This window comes from Syngnathus acus, chromosome 14, assembly GCF_901709675.1.
Source record: "Syngnathus acus chromosome 14, fSynAcu1.2, whole genome shotgun sequence".
NCBI lineage: Eukaryota > Metazoa > Chordata > Actinopteri > Syngnathiformes > Syngnathidae > Syngnathus > Syngnathus acus.
Genome location: NC_051099.1, coordinates 2678121 through 2701364, shown reverse-complemented (window position 1 = coordinate 2701364; position 23244 = coordinate 2678121). Strand labels below are relative to the sequence as shown.

Genomic DNA, 23244 nt, shown 5'->3' with positions numbered 1-23244 from the left:
AGCAAGGCAAGGAGGGATGTTGGTCCTTTCCATTTATTAACGCTGTCATAAAAGTAAACAAAAAAATAATGATGTGATGAATAGAAATGCCATGTAGAGAAAGAACGCAAGCTTCTGAATGGACGCCGGTGGGAGTACGAGAGGGGACTTGTCCATTTTGCGCTATAAAGAGGGACAAACAAACGTGTGTTTAAGTGCAGAACCCAAAGAACCAATAAAAGTCTATTGGGATCGAGTTGTCGTCGTCGTCGTCTTGGTGGTGGGTGGGCACGCCCTCCGCCGCCGTTCTTTCTGTCTGTTGTAGTTGCGGTGAGGGTGCGGCAGGTGGCGCCGCGTTCAGTCGATGTACTGCGAGAGCCAGCGGAATCCCTCGCCGTAGCCTTGGCGCTTCAGCACGCTGCACATGAACACCTCCAGGGGTCTCGTGTTCAGCTCCTTCAGTGGGACGTTGCCCTGCGGTAAGGCGCGCACACACACACATTAAGAACCTCTTCAGTTCACACAACCCATCAGCTCACGGGACGTGTCGGCCGCTCACCTTTCCTGTCGTCTGGCCGTACAGCTTAAACATTTCTCTCAGCCGCTCCTCGCTGATGGCATCGGGCCGGTCAATCTTGTTGCCTAGGATAAGGATGGGCACGTTCCCGATGGTCTCGTCTGTCATCAAGCCCTGAACGTGCCGCACGAAAAAAGGTTCATGTGACTCGAGTTTTACAGGTGACGACCCTATGCCACTTGAGGGCGCTAAAAACACATGTTCTCTGAGTGAAGTGCTTTGCTTTGACAGTAAAACACAAATTGAAGCCTTTTTGGGTGGCAAAACATGATTCCAACTGCCGCCGCTTGCGATCTCTTCACAACCCGGGACTCAAGAGGCAAATGCGTCTGCGATCCGATCTGAGGCCACTCACGTCAAGCTCTGCTTTGGATTCTTCCAATCGGAGGCCGTCGGCGCAGTCCACCAGGAAGACGATACCGTTGATGGCGGGGAGGTAGTGTTTCCACACTCGGCGGGCTGTTGGCGTGCGCACAAACGGGTTATTTGCGGGCTTGGCGGCGACCACGACTGAACACTCACCTTGCGCGTGGCCTCCGAGGTCAAAGGTGGTGAAGGTCATACCGGCGATCGTCAGCTCTTCCGAGGCTGCGCAGGATGCAAACGATCAAAAGTGTCAGCGAAGGGCAAGCCCGAGCAGTTATTTTCAATTTGGTCGGTGCCGGCGCTACTGACTGGGATGTAAAGTGGGCACATGCTGCCCCAGTCTGTCGTCTTTGAGCATGTGCAGAAGCGTGGTCTTGCCGGCATTGTCCAGGCCGAGGAACACGAGCTTGCCCGATTTCTTGTACAGTCCTGGGGAAAACATTTGGGAAAAATTACATCAATTTGATGTTGAGCAGATTGCTTCAAGAGTGGATACTGGTCCAGGTTCTCGCACTCACCTAAAAACTGTAGTACGCTATTGAACCCGCTATAGATCCAGTCAAATATGAATGACATCTCTGGAGCTGTTCAATCCTGTAAAAGGAAGCACATCAGTTACAATGCGGGCCAAACGTTCATGTCGACTTGGCACAATTTGACCTCGTTTGTCAATTTTCAAATTGGTTTTACTGAACATTACCAAAAAAAACAACAACAACCTGAAACGTGCGTCATCCCAAATTCCCCAATTATAAGATTAAGTGCAAAGCATTAATAAGCAACTTGTACGGTACGCGCTGAACAAAATTGATTCCCCCCCACCCCCACCTCCTCCCCTTAACTATTAGCGACCTCTTCTCTACTTCGTGATGCAATGCCTCCAGGGCTAAAGTGTAACAATCAAAGGTCGCCACCACGTCAACGCATTTAGGGCTCCAAAGCGCAACCAATTTAGCGGAAGCATTCACGGGTTTGCACGTGCTGACCGCTGTTTTGATGGGCCGTGAATTGCATGATGAGCGTCATTACAATATTTTGCAGTTCCGAATGGTGAGCAATGGAATGCTGTAAGTGCTCAGCAGATCAAACGCCAGGGTGTCTTTCCTCAGTATTGAGCGGGGAAATATTCTGGGCCAGGCAGTTCATCCGTTTCATCCCTCCGCTTTCAATGCCTCTGCTAAAATCTTTTAACATAATGAATGTGTAATACACATTTACTGTAATTCCATTCTCAAGGATACAAAAACCACACAATGCAACATAAATAAGGAGGATTTTTTCAATTACACCCAAATGTTTATACTTTAAATACTTTTAAGAGATGCATGTTTTTTTTGCCCTTATTCAGACGGTGACCACATTTTTTCTGTAACATTGAGTTTTCATTATATATGTAGTAATATTTATAAATGAAGGGTTCGGTTCAGCAACAGGTGAATGAAAGCCATAGCTGCACATTTTAATGGATGGGAATCTTTGTATTGCGCAAGAAAAGCTATTTACAATGTTGACCTGGCATTGTGACGGCATTATAGCAAACAAAACGAGAGGGCGAGTTTCCTCGGTGGGGGCCAAATAATAAGTTACCTTTCCATACACTGCAAACTAAAAATATAAAAAGAAAAACTTGGGTTCAATACGGACGTCAATCATTTGCCCTGCAGTCGACGTAGCAGCGGAGTTTGTACATCTTCAGACAGGCAAACTTGTCTTACCAGTGAAATTAATAACTTCACAAGGCTACTTTAAAAAACGGGTCGAGCTACCGGAAAAACTTGCGTCAAAACAGTTGATGAAGGTGACGACAGCGACTACCAGTGGGTTCATATTAAAACCCCGCCACGTCACACCAAGGACAAACTGTTTCTTAATATGATCTTTATTTGAATATAGGAACTCAAACAAGGGAGCAGCTCAGGAGAAAGATTAAGCTGAAGGCTCTTTGAGTAGCTAGCAGGAAGCTACTAGTTACGTGTCATTTTGTCCAAACGGCGACGTAGCATCGACAAGCCAGAAAACACCCCGGCATCGAGCTAACACAAATCGAGTGACCCGCTAAGAAGAACTACAAAAATGATTCGCCTCGTATTGGGAATAAATTTGCTATTTCTCAACCGTAATAGTCGGATCGAAAAAGAGACAAGTTAGCCCAAGTTGACGTTAGCTTTGATAGCCTAGCATGGCTAGCAACCGCGATGGCGAACGTTTCACGTCAAAAGGGCTGACTAAGTGCGCGTCACCCGCCTGGAAACTTACTCGTTCTTCAGGCGTGGATTCGTTGGCCGAGTGCGTTGGCTCGTTTGGTCATGTGAATGTGGCACGGGGAAAATTTCAAAGAGATCCCGCTGACAGCCAGCTCACCCTCTCGCTCTTTCGATCGCTCGCCCGTCTCCCCTTTTTTTTCGTGTTTTGTTAACTGAGCCACGACACCGCAATGGCTCCTTCCGCTTCTTCGTCTTGACTTTGAACGTCGTTTTGCCAATGCAATCGTGCACTACCGCCTCCTATTGATCACTCTTCAACCCGAGGTTGGCCAGTTATCGTAACCACAAAAACACTCTGTTTCATATTTAAATACACTCTAAACATACTATTTTTATTTATTGAGTCGTTCTGCTGTCAGAACATGACCATACTCAGGCCGAACTATTTGACTACGGCACCAAGCCCCAAGTTCTCTCTCTACTTTAACAGGCTATTTCTCATATTACTGTGTCTAATGAGTTATAAACTTATTACACACGCCTTAAACCAAAACACGATTAATATTATCACCTTATGGGCATATATTAATATATGCATTTAGTCATTTTAATGGCGAAAATCGTGTTATATAAGCGGACCCATTTGACTGGGGCAACAAGACCGATGTCATCGGATTCTTTTACTTCTGTCGTACGTTTCTCCTCGTATCATCGCAAACATTATTAACATATGTACAGTTAAACAAACAAAGCTTTATTATTAATATTGTTAGATTTAGTTAAGCGTGGTTATAGTACCTGTAAAATTATTAATCGCGTCGCGGTGGCAATTCTTCGGGGGGCCTAGTTGACTGTTGCACTGAAAGTTTTTAATTCTCCACAGAAGACAACAGAGAAAAAACAAATTGAAACGCGATGTAAATATTGTATGTATTATAGTATTATGTATGTGACAACAACTGATCGTAGGTTTCTGACAAGACACTTTAAGCTTATTTTACAGTAAGCGTTTTATATTGTCCCACCCCTGTTGGACGTAGTCAAATTGACGTACCCCGGCGACGCTTGTTTCTCGTAGACTTGCAAACAGGAGAACACGGGAGGAAATGCCACGTGTCCACACTGCGCATGCCCGACAATTTCAACGTTGATCCCTCTTGGGTGATCCCAATTTCCGGTTTCTCCACGATTGCTCTCGACGAGGCCTTGGAAATCGGCACTTCGCCGTAGAGTCACTTACGACGGGCGCGCTTTGGCCCGCAGCCATGGCCGTGTGATCGAGCCAACCAGCCAGCCATTTATCCCCCCTCCAAGACAACCAAGCCGCTGAAACGCGGACATTTTGCTCTTTAAACCCGCGACTTGTTCCATAGCTTGTTGGCTAAAAGAAGAAGAAGAGTGGAGGGAGGAGGAGGAGGCTGCTGCTGCTAATCGCTCGCCCAAGCTAACCAATCCGAATCGGAACCCGGTGTTTGTTTTCAAGATGTCAATGGCGGGCATCAACCCCCAGAACGGGACGGGACAGCCGTACGCCAACGGTAAAGTATCAAGACCAAATGTCACCCGATATAAAAGCTACGAAGCTGCGCTTACTCGTCCGCTCGTGTGAACGCTTGCTAACGGTTAGCTTGCTGACTCGACTTTAGAACAAGTGTGAGACAAAAGACCGTCGTAAGTTTGTCAAGACACTCAAATGACTTTGTACAAAGTTGTTGCTACTTTATAAATGAACGCTTGTGTGTGACGTCGTTCCACCTTGAGTTTAACTTTGATTAGTGGCCACGGAAGCTCGGGCCGGAGTGTTGAATTTGCTTAAAAAGGAGCCTTCTGTCATCTTGAGGAGCGTTTCAAAGCATTTCACTGGTGGCCCTTGGGGTTAACAACCGCTTCTTGATTCCATGAACAACCTCGTCATGTGCTCTCAAGCTTCTGGAAGTTTTTTTTTTTTTTTAATTATTATTATGGTGGGTCAAAATCCACGTCCTTGTCATTGCGACAGTTGGGATAGTTTTACGATATCAATATAGCTTTTTAATATTCGCGGTACTTCTCACTGTCAATGTGGCACATTGGACTTGATCCAGAGGAAGACTTTAGACTCTTTTGTACGAATCTACTGTTGCTTACTCATTTTAGATGTGCTTCTTGACTCCCGACAGTCAGTGGGTGTTTTTCTTCGTTTTTTTTGTTGCACTTTATACAATGGAGGCTCACTTTATACCACACGCTATGTAAACTTGTTCGACATCCTTCAAATTGGTCTCCTTCACAAGTGACACGACAAGCAGAGATTAAGCCCCCTCATCTTTATCTTCAATTTAGAAGCTGTGCAGATCTCAAATCCAAAGTGGCCATCTACAGGAAGCTTCTCGTTATCACACGGACCCGAATTTCCCGAGACATGCTGGGCGCGACCACGTTTGACGCTTGAAAGATGTTCTTGATTTGAAATGAGACAGGCTCTAAATGGACACTTTTGAAGATGCTTTTCAGCGGATTAGGCGCCTCGTTAATTGAGCCCCAGGCTGTTGAGAAGAGAGCTTTTTCCTCTTAATCCCTTTCCACGAGGGTGCAACATGCAACATTTCATGAAACGCTGCGGTGGTGGAATTACGATGCATGTTACTTGCGGTCTTTTTATTTTGGTTAATCAACAGGGGTAAAAAAAAAAAAAAAGACCACAGGCCGTGTGGTATTAAAACGCTCCACATTTTTTGAGAAGTTATATATGCAAAGGCGACTTTTTGTATCTGTGAAATTTGAACCATCACGCGAGTCAGCAATATGCACAAGGCTCACAATGAGCCACCGAGAGAACACGAAGATTAACGTAACCAGATTACAGGTGATTACGGATGCCTCGCCGCCGCGCCTTCATCGTCGCCTATCGGGTCTCATCGGTTGTGTGAGAACCAAACTGATGGGTTTGTGCGCTCTGTTTGCTCGCATTATTCAAACGCTGGCGGCAAGACCGGTGGGACGAGTGGGTTTCGGTTCGGGTGCATGCGAAGCGTAGACGTAAAAGTCAACAAATGCGTCAAAAGTGGCGTCACACTGCCGCAGGTGTTAGTTGCAGTGACCTGACACAAAGTGAAGAATTCTTCAGTGATATTTTCTTTATTACTTAAAATTGAATGTAAGAAAAAGAGAATGAAATGCAAAAGCCATATTTGTTCCTCTTTTCTCGTCCGCTTTGTGGAGTTCATCAGAACTAGCATTAGCGGTAGCCACAGTTTTGCGGACTCTGCTCACATGACATGCCCTTGTCTTGACATTTGCGGTTTTGATACTATTCCCTTCCTGCTTTGCGCCTTCTATAACGTTGTCAACATTTTGCAGGTCCGTCGCAGAATCCCGTCGGGGTTCAAGAGCTCCCTGCCATCAATTACGGGCTGACGCACCAAGCTAACTACAACTACAGCCCAATGCAAGCCAAGGCTACAGCGCCCCCCGGCCCCGCCCCCGGCATCTATCCTTCGGCGCCGTACCAGCACGTCCCCCAAGTCAGCTCCTACCAAGCTGGCCCGCCTCCCGCGTCCTATCCGGTCTCGCCCGGCCAACCTCACCTCACCCGACCCCCTCTAGGCGGCCCCGCATCCCACACCCCTCCCCAGTCCGCTAGCCCCGGTCCCCGGCCGCCCCCCGCGATGAGTACCCCTCCTCCTCCTGCGGTGTCTTCTAGCGGCTACTACCCCAACCCGCAACATCATCAGCAGCCGGCCCCAGGCTGGCAGTACAACTCGGCTCCTCCGCCCGCGGGACCCCCCACTGCCACAAACGCCCCACCTCGGGGCCCGGCCCCCAACCACGTGAGCCCCCCCGCGCCTTACAGCTCGGCACCTTCGGCTTCTTTGTCCCTTAGTGCCGTGCGGCCCCCCACCGGCCTACAAGGGTACGGCCCGCCGGGTCCAGGTAAGATCATCAAAATGCCCTCCACTATCACAAAGGGAAATCATCCCAAGGGGGAAAGAAATTCATCTGGAAGATAGCAACAGGGCACTCCTGTAGCCAAGTCAATAAAAATGACGTAATGTGATTGGTGAACTTTGAGTCGCTGGAGAGCTTGTCCAAATTTGACAAATCCCGTCTTGATCTGCTTTATTCGTGTCTGCCACTTGAAATGAAAGTCACTGCTGGCAGATAAAGTATCTGCAGACTTGATGTGTTGGAGGGCGGACCTTGGCCTCCCTCCGCTGCCGCTTCCAACAAGTTGACGCGAGCCTGCACTCGGTTCACTTTGATTCTGTTCAAAGTTCAGTGGCACGGTGCGACACAAATCTGGATCAGGAATCCAGGCCCCTTTTCAATTGCGTTTCGTTTTGCTTTTCGCAAAGCAAGAAAATAACCTTGTCATAACAAAATTGGGTCAAACGGAAGTCGTTGAATCTGCCGTGCAAAAGCCCCCTCTGGGTTTTTTAGTGGCGGCATTCCAGTCAGTTCAACTATTAGGATGAATTATTGCAAAGCAAGAGCTCATCCATGTGGTCACTAAGTTCGCCTCTTCTTCCAAAAGGCTCCGCTCCTCCGCCGATGAATCCGCCAGCCGTACAGCAATACCACCCGAGCAGAGCTCCCTACGGGACCCCTCCGGCGGGCCCGCCCACCTCCATGAAACCCGCGGCGCCCCCGATGGCCAACGCCACTCCTCCGCCCCCAAAGGCAGATGGTAAGCTGGTTGACCTTTTTGTGCTTGGCCTTTTAGTTGCGTTAATGTCTCATTGGAGAGAGCAGATTCTTTCCCCGAGATATCTTTTTTTGTATACATTCTGTGGTTTGTTCCATCTCGTCGCTGCCGGTTCACACCGTTCACCTTCGTGGCGTTCAAATGTCTTTCAAAACAGGATCCGGCATCGGCGCCAATCACGTGGATGCTAAACCGGGTACGTCCAGGAAAAGACGGACGCGCAACGTCACCAATTTTTTTCCTCACGTTGCTTTATCCCACCCCCACAGCCGGACCACCCCAGCACGGTCCGCCGGGCCGCCACTTGGGCCACTACCCCTCCCTGCCACCAGGGTACCAGCATGCCGCCGGCCCCCCGAACACGCACCCGGCTCTCGAGAGCGCCACTCAGCCTTACGTCCAAGCACCTCGGCAGGTGAGGGGGCGTGTCCGCTCGTCTTCTCCTTTCTGTTGTCTTCTTCTCTATGTCGGTTTTAATCTGCGCACGTGTGTCAAATGTGAATCCGACTGTTTGCGCAAGAGCGCACTGTCCCGCTCGTCATGCGTTTGCTTTGCACACACCGTCAGCGAGAGTAAACGCATTATCAAGTTGAAGATTGTCTCAGTGTTTGTGGACCGACCCGACCTGACCTGCTCTGCCGCTTGTCACACATTCGCTTTGCATGAATAAACGCATTCTCAAGTTTGACTACAAACATTGTATTAGCTTCGCAAAGGCTCTTTTTTTTTTTTAAGCCAAAACAATGAGTACCAGCATGTTACAATCGGTAAGTTAATGGCGGCGGCGTTCCCGGCAGGCACCTCCCGGGCCCGGCCCGGCCCAGCTCAGCCCGTCCCTGGCAGCTATGAGTCTGCAGTCGGGCACCCCTGAGAGCCTGCGAGTGGTCAACCTGCTCCAGGAGCGCAACTTGCTGCCGCCGGGCCCTGTGCCCGCCCCCACACCTTGCTTGCCCCAAGACCTGCAGAAGATCAACTGCAGTCCAGAGTAAGAGTCCTACAAGCACCCGATGCCAAGTTGAACCAGAGCCCATCCAAACGTGGCATCCCGCAATCGCATCTTTGCCGCTACATGCGACTTACGTGAGTCTCGCGTCCGTGTGTCCAGGGTCTTTCGCTGCACGCTGACCAGCATCCCTCAGACGCAGTCTTTGCTTAACAAAGCCAAGATGCCCCTGGGCCTCCTGCTGCACCCCTTCAAAGACCTCTCGGTAAGGCCAAAGCCCATGGAAAGCTTTGAACCCATTCCCTGGGTGCAATTTGAGCTCATTTTGGCTTTCCTTTCCTGCCTTTCATAGCAACTGCCCGTGGTGACGTCCAGCGCCATCGTCAGGTGTCGCTCCTGCAGAACCTACATCAACCCCTTCGTGTCCTTCCTGGACCAGAGGAGGTGGAAGTGCAACATGTGCTATAGGGTCAATGATGGTAAGAAGAAAAAAACAACAGCAATTTCAATTTTAGGTCCCCTCGTGAAGGTTCATTCTAAATCAATTGCATTTGAGTGTTGATTTTTGGTCGTAGGATGAACCCGTTCCTAGCCTGCTGCTCCGTTTATGACCTTGCCCAATCGCTTGCGTGCATTCAGCTTTGTGCATGTGTGTGTGTGTGTGTGAAGTTCCAGAGGAGTTCATGTATAATCCAGTCAGTCGATCCTACGGGGAACCACAAAGAAGACCCGAAGTGCAGAATGCCACCATTGAGTTTATCGCTCCTGCAGAGTACATGGTAGGTGTCTTTGGTTGGCCCAAGTTGGAATTTCTTTCTTTCTTTTTACTTTCTCTTCTCCCTCCAATCTGCACCATTAGCTGAGGCCGCCACAGCCAGCCGTGTACCTCTTTGTCCTGGACGTGTCCCACAATGCGGTGGAGACGGGTTACTTGAAGGTCTTTTGTCAGTCGGTGCTGGACAACATCAACGCGTATGTGAGCGCCGTCGGTTCTTCCGTTTGGTCCCATACTGACAGCCCCTTTATTTCGACGCGTGGTAAAGGCTCCCCGGAGACTCGCGGACAAAAATCGGCTTCATCACCTTTGACAGCACCATCCACTTCTACAACCTCCAGGAGGGACTCTCCCAGCCTCAGATGCTCATCGTGTCAGACATCGAAGGTGATGCGTTTCATATCCAAAGGCCACTGAACAAAAACGGTGCAGCAACACTTCTAGACAGAAATTGTCTTCAGAAAATGCTGCGGTTGACTGAGAAGTGACGAGTATGGTCCCAAAACAAATTAAAGTCATCTTGCGTCACCAAGGAGTGTTGTCTGATCGCAGCCTTGTCTAAAAAGATGCTGCTGCCATCTTGTGGCTTCTGTAAGCCATTACAACACTTTTGTACGCGCCTCGGTTTACTCGAGACATTTGCCGCAAATGGTGAGCTTTTGTGTTTTGACACTTTGTGCTTGTGTTCCCCGCAGATATCTTTTTACCCACGCCTGACAGCCTTTTAGTCAACCTCAACGAGAGCAAAGAGGTGAGAAATATGCTGAAAACACGGAACCACAATGTCTGCAACGAACGGTATCCAAAGCTGCACGGGCCTAATGTCACGTGACTGCGTCTGCTTCCAGCTGGTGCAGGATCTCCTGAAGAGCTTGCCGGCGATGTTTGAGAAAACCATGGAGACCCAGTCGGCGCTGGGCTCGGCCCTGCAGGCTGCCTTCAAGCTGCTGTCGCCCACTGGCGGCCGCCTGTCCGTCTTCCAGACGCAGCTTCCCAACCTGGGCGCGGGGCTGCTCCAGTCCAGGGAGGACCCCAACCAAAGAGCGTCTGCCAAGGTGCCAGCTCCAGCTCCGAATCGAAACGGCGGTCGCGTCCTCACCGGCGTTTCTTCTTCTCTCAGGACATCCAGCACCTATCGCCGGCGACGGACTTCTACAAGAAGCTGGCGCTGGACTGCTCGGGGCAGCAAGTGGCCGTCGACCTGTTTCTGCTCAGCTCGCAGTACTGCGACTTGGCGTCTCTCGGTGAGGCCGCGTTTGTCACGATCAAGGTGACCTATCTTCAGCCGGGCGAGGCAGTGAGAGCTTCTTGTTTTCTGCGTCTTTTGGCAGGCTGCGTCGCGCGCTACTCCGCCGGGAGCATCTACTACTTCCCCTCATACCACCACCAACACAACCCGGCCCAGGTGGAGCGCTTCCAGAAGGACCTGAAGAGATACCTGACCAGGAAGATCGGCTTTGAGGCCGTCATGAGGATCCGCTGCACCAAAGGTACGCCCGACGCCAATTGCAAGTACCGGCCACTGTTGGCTGAAATCCATTTCTGTCCGATTTAGAGCGTGTGCTCTCCATGGTGGGTTGAAGCCTCAACTTCCCCCCCCCCCCCTTTCTTTCTGCAGGTCTGTCCATTCACACGTTCCACGGCAATTTCTTTGTGCGCTCCACCGACCTGCTATCGCTGCCCAACGTCAACCCGGACGCCGGCTTTGCCGTGCAAATGTCCATCGAGGACAACTTGGACGACATGCAGGTGGTCTCCTTCCAGGCTGCGCTCCTCTACACCTCCAGCAAAGGTGCACGCCACACACACGCTTGCAGTCAAGGCAGCGACCCGATTGGAGCTGTCACTGAAATTGGGTGGCATCGTGGTCGAGAAGCGCTCTTGTTGTGATGCCTTTCTGGTTCTGCTCCTAACAGGAGAGCGTAGGATCCGCGTGCACACCCTCTGCCTCCCGGTGGTCCAGTCGCTGTCGGACATCTTTGCCGGCGCCGACGTTCAAGCCATGGCCGGCCTGCTGGCGTGCATGGGTGAGGGTCGCTCGTGCGCCCGTCCTTGCGAATTGCTCATTTGCCGCCATGTCGACGGTGCGCTCTGCTTTCAGCCGTGGACCGCTCGGTGACGGCCAGCTTGAGCGACGCCAGGGACGCCATGACCAACGCCGCCATCGACTCCCTGTCGTCGTACCGCCAGTCGGTGCTGACCATCCAGCAGCCCGGCCTGCTCGCTCCAGCCTGCCTCCGACTCTTCCCGCTCTACATCCTCGCGCTGCTCAAGCAGGTCAGCCGCGCTCACTTTCTATTTGTTCTTCACTGCGGAATGTTTACCCCCATTTTTCACTTCTTCCAGAAAGCGTTCCGGACGGGAACCAGCACCAGGCTGGACGACCGGGTGGCTGCCATGTGTCATCTCAAGCACCAGCCGCTAGCCTACGCCATGCTGATGATCCACCCCGCGTTGTACCGACTCGACGATCTGACCGACGAGGTGAGGACGGCGTCGCGTGCCGCCCCACGGATATTTTTACCCGGCTCAGGTCCCTTTCTGAGTACTTGTGTGACGTCGCCGCCTTCCCTCCCAGGGCGCGTTGAACGTCAACGAGCGGACCGTCCCTCAGCCCAGAGTGCTGCAGCTGTCCGTGGAAAAGCTGAGCAGGGAGGGGGCCTTCCTCATGGATGCTGGAACGGTGCGCAATCGCAAGAAAATCACTGATGTTTAAATTCATGATTTAAGTTTGAGAATACAACTTCAAAATAGGCAAGTGGAAAAACATGAATTTCAGTGCCATCAGTTCATAAACTCGGCGTATTGCAAACACGCCGCCGGATAAGCAGCCAGCAGAAAGCATACATTCAATAAAGCCTGCTGGGGAAAATGCTAAAAAACCCGGAAATGTAAACACCATAACAGCCCTTGTCAAAATAGCCAACGGGAGGTTAAATAATTGACGTTGAAACAAATAACAGCATTCTAATTTCAAAACCCATTACAAACTCGTCACGTCGCAGGTCATGTATCTGTGGATCGGACGCAACTGCAACCCCAACTTCCTCACGCAAGTCCTCGGGGTCCCCAACTACGCCGCTGTGCCTGACAACCTGGTAAGATTCGACCCACTTGGTTTTCTTTTCATCTGCAAGCCCAATGCTAACAACGCTCTTCCTCTGCCAGTATCTGCTGCCAGAGCTGGACACTGCCGAGTCGCAGAGGACCGGAGCCTTCGTGGCGTGGCTGAGGGAGCAAAGGCCCTTCTTCCCCTCGCTGCATGTCGTCAGGTGGGCAGGAATGATGTGTTTTTGTTGCAACGGTTAGACGTAGGATGCGGCCATCGTGTTGTCTACGAGGAGCAAGTGTGTTATTTACTCGTTTCCTTTTCCCCCCCCCCCCCCCCCTAATCTCATCCTGTGCCTGCTCCCAGGGACGAGAGCCAGCTGAAAGTGGCATTGATGCAGAACTTGATCGAAGACCGCACCGAGTCGGCGCTGTCCTACTACGAATTCCTGCTCCACCTGCAGCAGCAGATCTCCAAATGATCAGTTTGTGCATGTGTGAAGAGCGGAAGACACTTTGAATTTAGCCGCGAAGGTGGTTCAAAATATATATAAACACACATACACATATGTATGTAAAAGATGGAAAGTATCAGTGTTTATTCTCATAGAACAATAATGTCCAAAGTTTGAAGTATGGCTCAGATGTGAGCTCGTTGATGGCAAAAGCACAGAAAGAGCCCTTTTCTCAAATACGTCACGTGTATGCAAGTTTGAGTGTGTGTGTGTGTGTGTGTGTTAGCGCGAGGGTGTGTGTGTTTAAGGTGAACTGAGGTGTCTGACTGTTATTTCAAGAATTTTCAACAGTTATCACTTTTTGGGGATTTTCATCTGTGTGTCACTGAACAAATGACAGAAGAAGGCATCAGGCGCCCACTTGAATGTTGTTGCAACCTCATGTGCTTTTTTTTTTTTTTTTGCTCCCTCTGCTCCATTAATTTATGAGCCTCCCAATGTGATTAAAATTCAATAATTGCCTTGAATGGGAACTCTAGTTTTACTACCACGCCTCCTGTTAAAACGCAGACTATATATATCAACTATTTTAATATAATAGGATGTGGGATCTTTTTGTTTATTGTTTATTAACACAAGACGTAACACAAAAAGCCATTGTGATTTTTTTAATCATGCTTATTGAGATTTGTATATTGAAAATACTGCATTATATCAATCTTGGAGAGATGCTAATAAAATTTTAGTATGACCATTCAGGTGAACTGTCAACGAAATAAAATCTTTGGGACTTTTTAAACGCAGTGGGTTTTTTGGGATTGTGCCTGAAGAACGTGGACCAAAGTAGTCACCTTTTTTTTCTTTTTCCAAAAGTGTGATTTGGTCATTTGTAATTGATGTATTATAAAAAAACAAAAACGTATTTAGAAAACAGACGATTAGGTCAAAATTGTCTCAAAATTATTAATAAAGAATACCATGCTTACAAGTCGCACTCCTGTATTGCCAGGTGATATTGATCTTAAAATATACAACTAGACGGAAATGAAGAAAATATCGCTCGCCTTCTGCGTACTATATAAATGACGTCATCACCGCGCGACACCAGCGGCGGATCATTCAGTGTTGCGCGTGATAATTATCGGCCGTGTCCAGGCCAACGACTTATTGCCACAATTTTGATATTTTTCAGTGCTTAATTCTGTATTGGTTGACGCGTGCTTATTCTTTTGAAAACATGGAGCCTGCTGAAGCCGCCGCTGACAATAAAACGACGACGGCGGGCTCGTCGCTGTCAGCGACACAGAGGCGAGCGGAGATCCGCAGAAGGAAGCTACTCATGAATTCAGAGGACAGGATGAACAGAATCGTAGGCTACACCAAGAATGAGGCTGACAGTAACGGTACGTTGATTAACAGCCTGCCTTTGGACAGATTTCTGAACACGAACTGACGCTGGATTTGCTCTCCCATCAACATGACGTCACAAAGGGACATCAGGCCTGAGGGCGAATTCTGTAAAACCACCTCTATAATTAACGATTGGTACTTCTTGGTTTGTATTTTTTAATTGCGGCTTCATCAATCTTTAAGGAACCACAACAATAGAGCAGCACATTTAGAAAGCACAGTACAGTACTTATATATTTTTTCATCTGCGGTGACTCTTCTTCGTTTCTTCGTGTCTACGTTTATGTTATACTGTCTCCAGTGGCCAAGTCATGCACATCACAATGAAAAAAAACCCACACTTTTTTTTTCTCCCCCACATATTGGTTGTCATCACATATACATACCCAGGAGGGTCACCCCTGCGTCGCCCTGAACCCCGCTTCCACCTGGATTTGGACCGCACGGAGGCGTGGGCGTCCTCCCAGCCGTCCCAAAGACCCTCCCCCTTCCTGGCGGAGTCAGCCAGCCTGTCTCGTGGCGCCACCCCGGAGAGGAGGGATTCGCCCCTGCCGGGCGACGCCGCGCTGGTAGACAGCCACCTCCGAGGCGTCCGGCAGAGGCCCAAGGCGGAGATGGCGGCAGGGGACGACCCCAGCGGCCTCCAGCAGTACTTCTCCCGCTTTGACGATGCCCTTAAGCTTAGGGGCCTGATGGCCAGTGAGAAGCCGTCGCAGAACAGTGAAGCTGACAGCGAAGAGTTTGACCCCTTCGCCGTTTTCAGGCTGGTCTGCAGCGTCCTCCTCGCCATTTTCGTCCGAGTGTTTGTCTGCAAGTATCTGGTGAGTCAGCAGAAGTCGCATTTATTTTGAGATGTTTTGACAGCAAGGTGACGCTCTGTTTGGGCTTTTGTGATTCTAGTCGATATTTGCTCCATTTCTGACGCTGGAATTGGCCTTCATGGGCTTGTCCAAATACTTTCCCAAGGTGAGTTTCCATACTCGAGATCAAGCTGCTTGGGTTAGAATTGCTTGGGGTTTTTCATTTTAGTTAATTTTGACTTTGTTTTTAATTAAATTTCTTATTTACATTTTATTTTTTTTTTTTAATGAAAAAAATGCTTCATTTTAATTAAATAATTGTTTTATTTGTCGAGTGCAAGATTAGCTTAACAATATTTTTGGACAATGTTGATCGCTGTGATTGTAGGTGGAGAAGAAGACGCAGACCACGGTGCTCACCACCGCTCTGCTGCTGTCGGGCATCCCCGGCGAAGTCATCAACCGCTCCATGGACACGTACCGGCGCATGGGCGACGTCTTTGCCGACCTCTGCGCCTACTTCTTCACCTTCATTCTGTCGCATCAGGTCCTGCTCCTCGTTGGCTCTGAGGCCGGCGACCAGGGCGGGGGGGCTCCTCCTGCGGCGGCAACGGCACAGTGAGCGAGCCAATTCCCCCGATGCACTTTATTAAAGAGGACGGTCAAACGCGGACACAAAATTATTACCCTAATAGTAATGTTGCCTGTGTCATTTTGGAAGGATTTGAGATTTTTCAAGAATTACAAGTCCACCGTCATGGTATTTTAATGAGGTACATTGATTTCAGAAAATTGAGTCATCAACTTAGCTTCAGTTGGAATTAAACTCGTAGGTCAAGATACCAGTATACTCTCCGCTTTAGTGTTCCACGTCCGCCTTACGCGATTTCTACATACTCGCTAATGCCTCTTTTTTTAATTTATTATTGTGACAGTTTTTCAGATGTAAACAACGTGTGTATCACCTCCAGACCAATCTGGTATCATTCGTATCGCATTTTGCCCTTGAAAATACATATTGCAAATATGTACATGTGAACTAATTCAGTGTTGACATTATAAAAACATTAAAACAGTCAAATGAATACAACCAGTCTGTCATGTCTTCTTTTACTTAGCGACATTCAACTTATAACACTAAATTCAAACTTGTCATTTAAATGCGGGAGAACAACATTGAGTCCTTGGAAAATTGTTTCTTTTCCTGATATTTATTCCGTGAAACATGAAACAATGCCTTGCTCAGTTTGACATTAGCCTATATATACCAATGGAAAAGGGCGCATATTGTACTGTAATTATAATGATTTACATATTTATTCAAGAGTATTAAATGTTTGTCCAGTTATTTAGTGAGATAAAAATGATGAGTACCTCCCACCTCTTGGTGGCGCAATGTAGTTTGGGCGCCACAGTTTCACGGCATGTGTCGCACGTTAGTGACGTAGCAGACTTGAACGGAAGCAGCCCGCCAGCCCCCGTGAAAGCGCTGCACCGACGTCAAGGATTAATTGACCACTTGTTTTACGACTCAACTGCGTGCCGTCACCATGGGTCGCGAGTCGCGGTACGCCCGCAAGTTTGTCAAATTTTTTTATCTCAACTAATTTAGAATCAACCCGCGTCTCTCTTCAACGAGATAATCGAGAAAGCTAACGTTAGCGTGCTAACGGAGCCTTCGTGGTTTCACTTGACGAAACATCGCCCGCCTGATTTCGACCCCATCCTAGTAACAGTTTTCCCACCCATGATTCGTGTTAACGATACCACTATTATTGTGTTTTTAAGACATTACAGGAAACGCTCGACGTCTCCCCGGCGCTCCGGTAGCCGCTCGAGGAGTCGCTCTCCGGACAAGCGTTCCAAGAAGGACGACCGGGACCGAAACCGGAGGGAGAGGTCGCGGAGCCGAGACAGACGCAGGACCCGCTCTCGCTCCCGTTCCCGAGACAGAAAGCGAGCCAGGTGAGTCTAAAGGCCACCTGTAAACAAATTGCCAAACACAACTAATCGGGAAAATGCAGGTGTATTTGCGTCAACTGGCAGCGAACACCAAACGTTTACTTGGTTACCTATACACTGGATGAGTGGTCAGGCCCTGCAGACACCCACCATGTATACAAGTTAAAGAAGAAAGCTACTTTTCTCTCAAGTGATCTCATTCTTCTTCTGCTCAGACGGTCCAGGAGCAGGGAAAGGAGGAGATCCAGAAGCAGAGAACGCAAGAGGTCAGGCAGCAGGAGCCGAGCCAGGAGGTCGCGCTCTGCCAGCCCCAGCAAGAGCAGGAAAACCGAAGAAAAGTCCGTCTTCTTCTTCACCAAAAAGTTGTGCATAACACTCTAACACTTAAAATTCTAAATGTGTCCCCTTTTAACTTTTTGGCAGGGCAAAGAGCAAAGAGAAAGAAAATCTTGATGTTGTGACGGAAAAGAAGAAAATTAAGGAGGAAAAGGAAGAGGAGAAAGTTGAGGATGTAAGTTTTGGGAAAAATGTGAGAAAACTTCTCCAGCGCCCAGAAAGAGCATTCTAATCTGTCTACAAGTCACCAATTGGCGCAGGCCTAAAATCAAATGTGACGACTGCCGTCTAACGTGCGCCCCACAGCAGCAGGACTTTGACCAGAACAAGCTGGAGGAGGAGATGAGGAAGCGGAAGGAGCGAGTGGAGAAGTGGCGCGAGGAGCAGCGCAAGAAGGCCATCGAGAACATCGGCGAGATCAAGAAGGAGCTGGAGGAGATGAAGCAGGGCAAGAAGTGGAGTCTCGAAGACGACGAGGGTAAGCGCGGGCCACGGCAAACGCACGCCTCGCGCTCTGTCGGCTCTCAACGCCGCCATCCTCGTTACAGATGACGACGAGGACACCCTCGTCCCCGCCGAGGCGGATGACGAAGACGACGAGGATGCTGAAGGCAAAGGGGAAGCCAAGGAGGCCGAGCCCAAGGAGGAAAAGATGGATGAAGGCGAGAAGGATCCGGAGGCTGCCGCCGCTGCCGAGATGCAGGACGACGAGGACGACGTGGACCCGTTGGACGCCTACATGGAGGAGGTCAAGCAGGAGGTGAAGAAGTTCAATATGGGAGGCGTCAAAGGAAGCGACAAGGTGAGCGGACAGTCGAGGAAAAAGTCCCTAATTGAAGTGAATTACAGCAAACTCCTTATCCAATTGTTGTGATCCCCATCAACAGAAGGGAGCGATGATAACCAAAGTGGTGACGGTGGTCAAAACCAAAAAAGGGCCTCAGACTCACAAGAAAAAGGGCGAGCTGATGGAGAACGACCAGGACGCCATGGAGGTATAGTGAGCTTTTCCCGTCAGTGCCATTGGGGAGTTTTTCGCGCGAGTCAAAGAAAGCCAGCAAACTCATTTCTGCCACAACGTGTCTTTCAGTACTCGTCGGAGGAGGAGGAAGTGGACTTGCAGACGGCGCTGACGGGCTTTCAGACCAAGCAGAGGAAGATCCTGGAACCCGTTGACCACGGCAAGATCCAATACGAGCCCTACCGCAAGAACTTCTACGTGGAGGTGCCCGATCTGGCCCGGATGTCCAACGAGGGTTCGTATTTGGCGAGGGGGTCCATGTCGAGTTTCCCGGCAGAGCGATTCCAACCCGTCTGTGATTTCTTCCAGACGTGATCGCATACCGGCTGGAACTGGAGGGAATTACGGTAAAGGGGAAAGGCTGCCCCAAGCCCATTAAGACCTGGGTGCAGTGCGGCGTGTCCATGAAGATCCTCAATGCCCTCAAGAAGTCAGTACCAACGCCGATGCCGAATGGTCAGTCCGTGGCTACGAAGTTTGACCTCTCTTGCCAATTGTAGGCAAGGCTACGAGAAGCCCACCCCCATCCAGGCCCAGGCCATCCCCGCCGTCATGTCGGGCCGAGATCTCATTGGCATCGCCAAGACGGGCAGCGGCAAAACCGTCGCCTTCCTCCTGCCCATGTTCAGACACATCATGGACCAGAGGCCACTGGAGGAGTCCGAGGGGCCCATCGGTAAGAGGCGCACCTTTTTGCTCCCCAGCTTTTTTTTTAATACACTGTTGGAGTCCGGCGGTGTAGAAAATGGAGGGAAGAAACGATGTATGGTTGTCCTCCCTCAGCCGTGATCATGACGCCCACCAGAGAACTGGCCCTGCAGATCACCAAGGAGTGCAAGAAGTTCTCCAAGTCGCTGGGCCTCAGGGTGGTGTGCGTCTACGGAGGCACCGGTATCAGCGAGCAGGTAAAAAGACGGCCGGCCGTTGCGCTCCCACATCTGGCGGCAGCACTTGTGAGTCGCCGCTTCCTTTTGCACCAGATTGCCGAACTGAAGCGAGGAGCCGAGATCATCGTGTGCACGCCGGGCAGAATGATTGACATGTTGGGCGCCAACAGCGGTGAGTGCTCCCATCTTTTGATCGTCGATGGCCACCAGGAGCTTTTTTTCCCGCTGTTGTTGGAGCCGCCTCGAAGGAAAGCATGTTGTGATTTTCGTGCGTCGTATGGCTTTGTTTTATTTTTGCGTTTTCTATCAAGTCAACAAGAGCAAATACGGTGCTTTGCGTTTTTGGCGAGCTCGTCGCCAAAAAGTGATGGAAAAGTGTCACGAGCGCACGTGCTTTGACGCGGCTTCTGTGGCTTCCACACATGCGAGGTAATCTGCATTATGTTTTTTTTTCCCCTTCTGTAGGTGAAAAGGCCTACGGTCACCATCTCTTGTTTTGTATCTTGAGGCTGTTTTCTGACTTTTTCAGGTCCCTCGCCAAGATGGTACGCAAGACCTGAGCCAAAAAAAACGAGCCGCGTTTGACCAAATTTGAAAAGTTGCCACCTTAAAGTAGTCCGCGGCGGCGCATAAGTTGATGATGTTACGAAGTGGGATGTTCACACTCGGCTGATGCTTGTCCATCCTGACGTGTAGGTCGCGTCACCAACCTGCGCAGAGCGACGTACGTGGTGCTGGACGAGGCGGACAGGATGTTCGACATGGGTTTCGAGCCGCAGGTGGGCACTGTGCGCGCGCCGCCGACCATCCCGCCCGCCGCCGCATTCGCGGACATTTGTCACAGACGCCCAATTGCCACGCCAAGGTCATGCGCATCGTGGACAACGTTCGCCCGGACCGGCAGACGGTGATGTTCTCCGCCACTTTCCCTCGAGCCATGGAGGCCCTGGCTCGCAGGATCCTAGCCAGGCCGCTGGAGATCCTGGTGGGCGGACGCAGCGTGGTCTGCTCGGACGTGGAGCAGCACGTGGTGAGTCTCCGGGATGTGCTAAGCTCTCCGAGCTCGCGAGTCCACCGCGGCCGCTGAATCTCATTGTTTTATTCCCCGCAGCTGGTAATTGAGGAGGACAAGAAGTTCCTGAAGCTGCTGGAGATCCTCGGCCACTATCAGGAGAAGGGCTCGGTCATCATCTTCGTGGACAAGCAGGAGCACGCCGACGCTCTCCTCAAAGACCTGATGAAGGCTTCGTACCCCTGCATGTCCCTGCACGGAGGTAACGCGGCCACTTGTGCCCTCGCGCTTCGGCCCGCCCTCCTTTTCCATAGCCTTACTCGGCGGCTTTCCTCGGCAGGCATCGACCAGTACGATCGCGACAGCATCATCAACGATTTCAAGAACGGCGCCTGCCGCCTGATGGTGGCCACCTCGGTGGCGGCGCGGGGCCTGGACGTCAAGCAACTCATCCTGGTGGTCAACTACAACTGCCCCAACCACTACGAGGACTACGTGCACAGGGCCGGACGCACGGGCCGAGCAGGCAACAAGGTCCGCCCCCAATGCGGCCATCGTCATCTTCTCGAAAGAGCGCAAAAAGCGACCGTCAAATTTTTTGGAATTGTCCGCTCGTTCGTTCCAGGGATTCGCCTACACCTTCATCACGGCGGATCAGGTCCGATACGCCGGCGACATCATCAAAGCCTTGGAGCTGTCCGGCTCCCCCGTCCCGGCTGATTTGGAGCAGCTATGGGTTTCCTTCAAAGACCAGCAGAAAGCGGTAAGACAAAGAAAGCGGCTCCGTCAGGAGCTCTTCGGCCTTTGATTGGCGTGTCGCCACCGTCGCAGGAGGGCAAGAGCATCAGGAGCAGCAGCGGCTTCTCGGGCAAAGGCTTCAAGTTTGACGAGACGGAGCACGCGCTGGCCAATGAGAGGAAGAAGCTGCAGAAGGCGGCGCTGGGACTGCAAGATTCCGACGACGAGGATGGAGCTCTGGATGTGAGGAACTCAAACGGGCCCCAAGTGGGCTGCGTCCTTGCTGGGACAAATTGGAGCCTTCCCAGAGAAATTGTCACGCCAACTCAGCCCCCGAAATGTAAAATTCCTCTTTCAGATTGAGGAGCAAATCGAGAGCATGTTCAACTCCAAGAAGCGCGTCAAGGACTTGATGGCACCCGGAGCGTCGGGCGGTTCGTCGGGCGGCTCGTCGGGCTCGTTGAGCGGCCTCTCGGGGCTGGGACCCACGTCTGCCGGAAACATCCAGAAGCTGGAGATGGCCAAGCGACTGGCGCTCAAGATCAACGCCCAGAAGAACCTGGGAGCCGAAGCTCAGGTGTGTTGACCAATAACGTTGCATCACGAGGAAACGGTGTCTGCCCTTGGTCTGAAACTATCATCAAGAAGCACCTCGAGCTTCTGACTTGAGCCCGACAATGTTGGGATAGACTTTTTGTTTTGTTTTTTACGAACGCTTTGCATTCCCCGAGCTCAACGAGCAGATGTCTGGCGTTTTCCAGGATGTAATGCAGCAGGCCACCAACGCCATCCTGCGCGGCGGCACCATCATGACGCCGTCGGTGTCAGCCAAGACCATCGCCGAGCAGCTGGCCGAGAAGATCAACGCCAAGCTCAACTACACGCCGGTGGAGAAGCTGGAGGAGGAGCGGCAGGCGGCCGAGCAGTCGGAGACGGTCAAGCGCTACGAGGAGGAGCTGGAGATCAACGACTTCCCGCAGGTGGGACGCGTCTCTACAATTCATGTTTCATTTGCCACTTGTCTTATCTTGTGCAAATGACTCATGCATCTTGAGAGAACAATCTTGGGCCACTTTTCAATTCGATTGCGCTCTTCCACAGACGGCCAGGTGGAAGGTGACGTCCAAGGAAGCCCTGCAGAGGATCGGCGAGTACTCTGAGGCCGCCATCACCATCAGAGGAACCTACTTCCCACCGGGCAAGGAGCCCAAGGAGGGAGAGCGCAAGATCTACCTGGCCATTGAAAGTACGTATTTGCAAGAAAAGCTAAACTCGTACGTGTTTTTGATTTTCCTACAAGCCCAGGAGGTTAAAAGTTTGATTTCGTGTTGATTCTAAACTGTGGAATATTTCTAGGTGCAAATGAGCTGGCTGTGACAAAAGCCAAAACAGAGATCACGCGTCTTATCAAGGAAGAACTCATCAGATTAGTAAGTAGCATTTTAATTCATCATTGTGTTGCCCTGGTCAACATGTATTCATTAAAACATATTTTCTTTTCCAGCAAAACTCCTACCAGCCAACTAGTAAAGGACGATACAAAGTGTTGTAAAGAAAGGAGACTTGTCATCAAAGAATATTTTTTTGTTTTTAAAAAAACGCTTCCTACATTTTCACGGGTTTTCAATGTTTTTGTTTTGTATAAATATATGTAGCTCCTAGCTGCAAATCAACGTCATCACTGAACCCTTGCGCAATTTTTCCGAGTTTCATCTTTGTATAAAAAAAAAAAAAAGCAATCCATTTTTTTTTAAACCCCCTTAAATAAATCGTGTTGGTGAGGACCTCATGTTTTTTTCATTTGTATTAATATATGGGGCTGCAATGCAGACTGCATTTTACATTATTTAAGAGTCTACTTTGTATATTATTTATAAGTGGTGGGGTACACTGGGGTTGATGTAGGCGTTCCAAAGTCGCTTTGCAATAGAAATAGATTAACACGGGGTAGCAGGCGAACAAAATGGTTTGTTTTGGGGCGATTAGTGTTTGTAAATGTTAATATTTGGCGTATAAAAATGGACATTCATGGGTCAACAAATCGACA

At 50.2% G+C, this 23244-nt stretch overlaps 4 protein-coding genes across 12 annotated transcripts; 3 read left to right on the top strand and 1 right to left on the bottom strand.

The window, feature by feature from the left end:
- Positions 1 to 14: 14 nt before the first annotated feature.
- On the bottom strand, positions 15 to 4037 carry sar1b (secretion associated, Ras related GTPase 1B). 2 transcript variants are annotated; one of them, XM_037269182.1, is made up of 7 exons: positions 3925 to 4037; positions 1441 to 1516; positions 1232 to 1351; positions 1079 to 1144; positions 912 to 1015; positions 539 to 670; positions 15 to 453 (listed from the first exon to the last, which is right to left on the bottom strand). In XM_037269182.1, exons 2-7 carry the CDS (start codon positions 1496 to 1498, stop codon positions 337 to 339), a joined length of 597 nt encoding a protein of 198 aa, XP_037125077.1. In that variant the 5' UTR covers positions 1499 to 1516; positions 3925 to 4037; the 3' UTR covers positions 15 to 336. The 2 variants fall into 2 exon arrangements, with proteins under 2 accessions (XP_037125077.1, XP_037125076.1); XM_037269181.1 differs by lacking the exon at positions 3925 to 4037 and adding an exon at positions 3179 to 3360.
- A 192-nt stretch (positions 4038 to 4229) lies between these two features.
- Positions 4230 to 13830, top strand: sec24a (SEC24 homolog A, COPII coat complex component). Of its 4 annotated transcripts, none has more exons than XM_037269178.1 (23): positions 4234 to 4664; positions 6466 to 7038; positions 7640 to 7792; positions 7968 to 8006; positions 8080 to 8225; positions 8608 to 8795; positions 8916 to 9018; positions 9109 to 9232; positions 9423 to 9532; positions 9613 to 9725; positions 9797 to 9915; positions 10224 to 10279; positions 10377 to 10583; positions 10649 to 10772; positions 10860 to 11018; positions 11147 to 11320; positions 11445 to 11555; positions 11630 to 11805; positions 11875 to 12012; positions 12107 to 12211; positions 12534 to 12626; positions 12697 to 12800; positions 12944 to 13830. In XM_037269178.1, exons 1-23 carry the CDS (start codon positions 4610 to 4612, stop codon positions 13056 to 13058), a joined length of 3285 nt encoding a protein of 1094 aa, XP_037125073.1. In that variant the 5' UTR covers positions 4234 to 4609; the 3' UTR covers positions 13059 to 13830. The 4 variants fall into 4 exon arrangements, 3 of the variants coding, with proteins under 3 accessions (XP_037125073.1, XP_037125072.1, XP_037125074.1); XM_037269177.1 differs by having other exon boundaries at positions 4235 to 4664; positions 9106 to 9232; XM_037269179.1 differs by lacking the exon at positions 7968 to 8006 and having other exon boundaries at positions 4235 to 4664; positions 9106 to 9232.
- A 294-nt stretch (positions 13831 to 14124) lies between these two features.
- camlg (calcium modulating ligand) lies at positions 14125 to 16322 on the top strand. Of its 2 annotated transcripts, XR_005100197.1 has the most exons (5): positions 14125 to 14434; positions 14832 to 15262; positions 15342 to 15407; positions 15630 to 15931; positions 15987 to 16322. XR_005100197.1 is itself a non-coding variant. In XM_037269984.1 (4 exons), exons 1-4 carry the CDS (start codon positions 14269 to 14271, stop codon positions 15861 to 15863), a joined length of 897 nt encoding a protein of 298 aa, XP_037125879.1. In that variant the 5' UTR covers positions 14125 to 14268; the 3' UTR covers positions 15864 to 16322. The 2 variants fall into 2 exon arrangements, 1 of the variants encoding a protein (XP_037125879.1); XM_037269984.1 differs by having other exon boundaries at positions 15630 to 16322.
- A 365-nt stretch (positions 16323 to 16687) lies between these two features.
- On the top strand, positions 16688 to 22986 carry ddx46 (DEAD (Asp-Glu-Ala-Asp) box polypeptide 46). Of its 4 annotated transcripts, none has more exons than XM_037269592.1 (23): positions 16688 to 16808; positions 17030 to 17206; positions 17419 to 17541; positions 17627 to 17714; positions 17849 to 18017; positions 18088 to 18341; positions 18427 to 18534; positions 18630 to 18795; positions 18870 to 18990; positions 19061 to 19236; positions 19344 to 19465; positions 19541 to 19619; positions 20144 to 20226; positions 20313 to 20477; positions 20559 to 20721; positions 20800 to 20993; positions 21085 to 21222; positions 21291 to 21440; positions 21556 to 21774; positions 21959 to 22177; positions 22299 to 22443; positions 22554 to 22627; positions 22702 to 22986. In XM_037269592.1, exons 1-23 carry the CDS (start codon positions 16792 to 16794, stop codon positions 22747 to 22749), a joined length of 3198 nt encoding a protein of 1065 aa, XP_037125487.1. In that variant the 5' UTR covers positions 16688 to 16791; the 3' UTR covers positions 22750 to 22986. The 4 variants fall into 4 exon arrangements, with proteins under 4 accessions (XP_037125487.1, XP_037125486.1, XP_037125485.1 ...); XM_037269591.1 differs by having other exon boundaries at positions 17846 to 18017; XM_037269590.1 differs by having other exon boundaries at positions 16695 to 16820.
- The last annotated feature ends 258 nt before the right edge of the window (positions 22987 to 23244 follow it).